The 1,188-nt window shown below is 41.4% G+C and overlaps 1 protein-coding gene across 1 annotated transcript; it reads right to left on the bottom strand.

The window, feature by feature from the left end:
• Positions 1-8: 8 nt before the first annotated feature.
• Positions 9-550, bottom strand: LOC116182696 (the record flags this gene model as incomplete). Its single annotated transcript, XM_031503237.1, has 1 exon — positions 9-550. A coding segment is annotated over exon 1 (509 nt), but the record flags the coding sequence as incomplete, so codon positions are not given.
• Between the last annotated feature and the right edge of the window lie 638 nt (positions 551-1,188).

Consider the following 1,188-nt stretch of genomic DNA (forward strand, 5'->3'; position numbering starts at 1 on the left):
CCTCCCACCACTTGCGGTGATCATAAGAAACAACTGTTAATTTATCAAACCGATTGTTGCCAACGTAACAGAGTGTCCCATACTCGTCTGAAACGTCAAGAATCAGCATACTTAGCTCGTCCGGTCCAAAATTGCCAAGTGTCCATTTCGCCAACTCCATATTTGAGGGCAAACCGTAAACGACGACCTTTGGCGGGCAATGGTCGTTCCCCTGGTCCAACACCCAAAGCCGACTTTTCCGATTGTTGACGTCCAGCGAGATTGCACTTTGCAATTGACTGCACTTCCCCCAAGTCTGACCGAAGAAGGATTTGCGCTCCGAATTCAGCTGGGAATTGTCGGCATTCCATTGCACTTCCAGAAGGGTAGGACCCAACGGATCATTGTAGCAAGAACTGCGAGGAAGAGCAAGATATGCGCTTTTCTTGTAGACCGCAATGGACGACGCGTAACCGAACGTAATATGTTCAGCTTTAGCGATTGCACAAAATACGTACAAAAGAAAAATGGCTCGCATTTTTGAGCAGATGAAAAGTAATCGATTTGTGCCTAATATGCAACAACAAATACGTAATCATTTCTGTATAGTAAGCGAAATTGTAATTGGTGCTGCGTAATCATTCTTCAGTTCTAGACAAAGCAATCATGGAAGGAATTACTCCAAAAAGTTTACATTGCATTTGCAAATTGCAGTAGGTAGCTTATATTTTTTTATAGAAACGCTTTTAGTTCTTTTTTGCAATATTCTCATGATGGTCTAAAACCAAATCTGCTGAAAAAGAGGCGTCCTTAATTAACTCTTTGGAATCGTAGAAGTTATTTTGTGCGTTGATATACGTGGGGGTGGGGGTTTACAATAATTCAGCGACATTAACTAGGTTTGTCAGATTGTTTCTATCATTTGGCGGGAAGCAAGGTGGATCCACCTTGGCGGGAAGTTTGTTTGAAATAACGCTTATTCTGACATCTAGTTGGTTGTTAATTAAACACCTGCATCATGCAGTACTTCTTTTTTACCACAGATATCGCTGCCTATCACATTTTCGCATAGATATATAAATACATAGATACAGCCATACCCCAACATAGTACAAAAGGACGTACCATCTATTACCATCACTTTCGGCACATTAATTACGTATAGCGCTATCCTTTATAGAGGTACCCTGAGCATGGAAGACAAGATTC

This window comes from Photinus pyralis, unplaced genomic scaffold (assembly GCF_008802855.1).
Source record: "Photinus pyralis isolate 1611_PpyrPB1 unplaced genomic scaffold, Ppyr1.3 Ppyr1.4_unclustered_Scaffold6936, whole genome shotgun sequence".
Lineage (NCBI taxonomy): Eukaryota > Metazoa > Arthropoda > Insecta > Coleoptera > Lampyridae > Photinus > Photinus pyralis.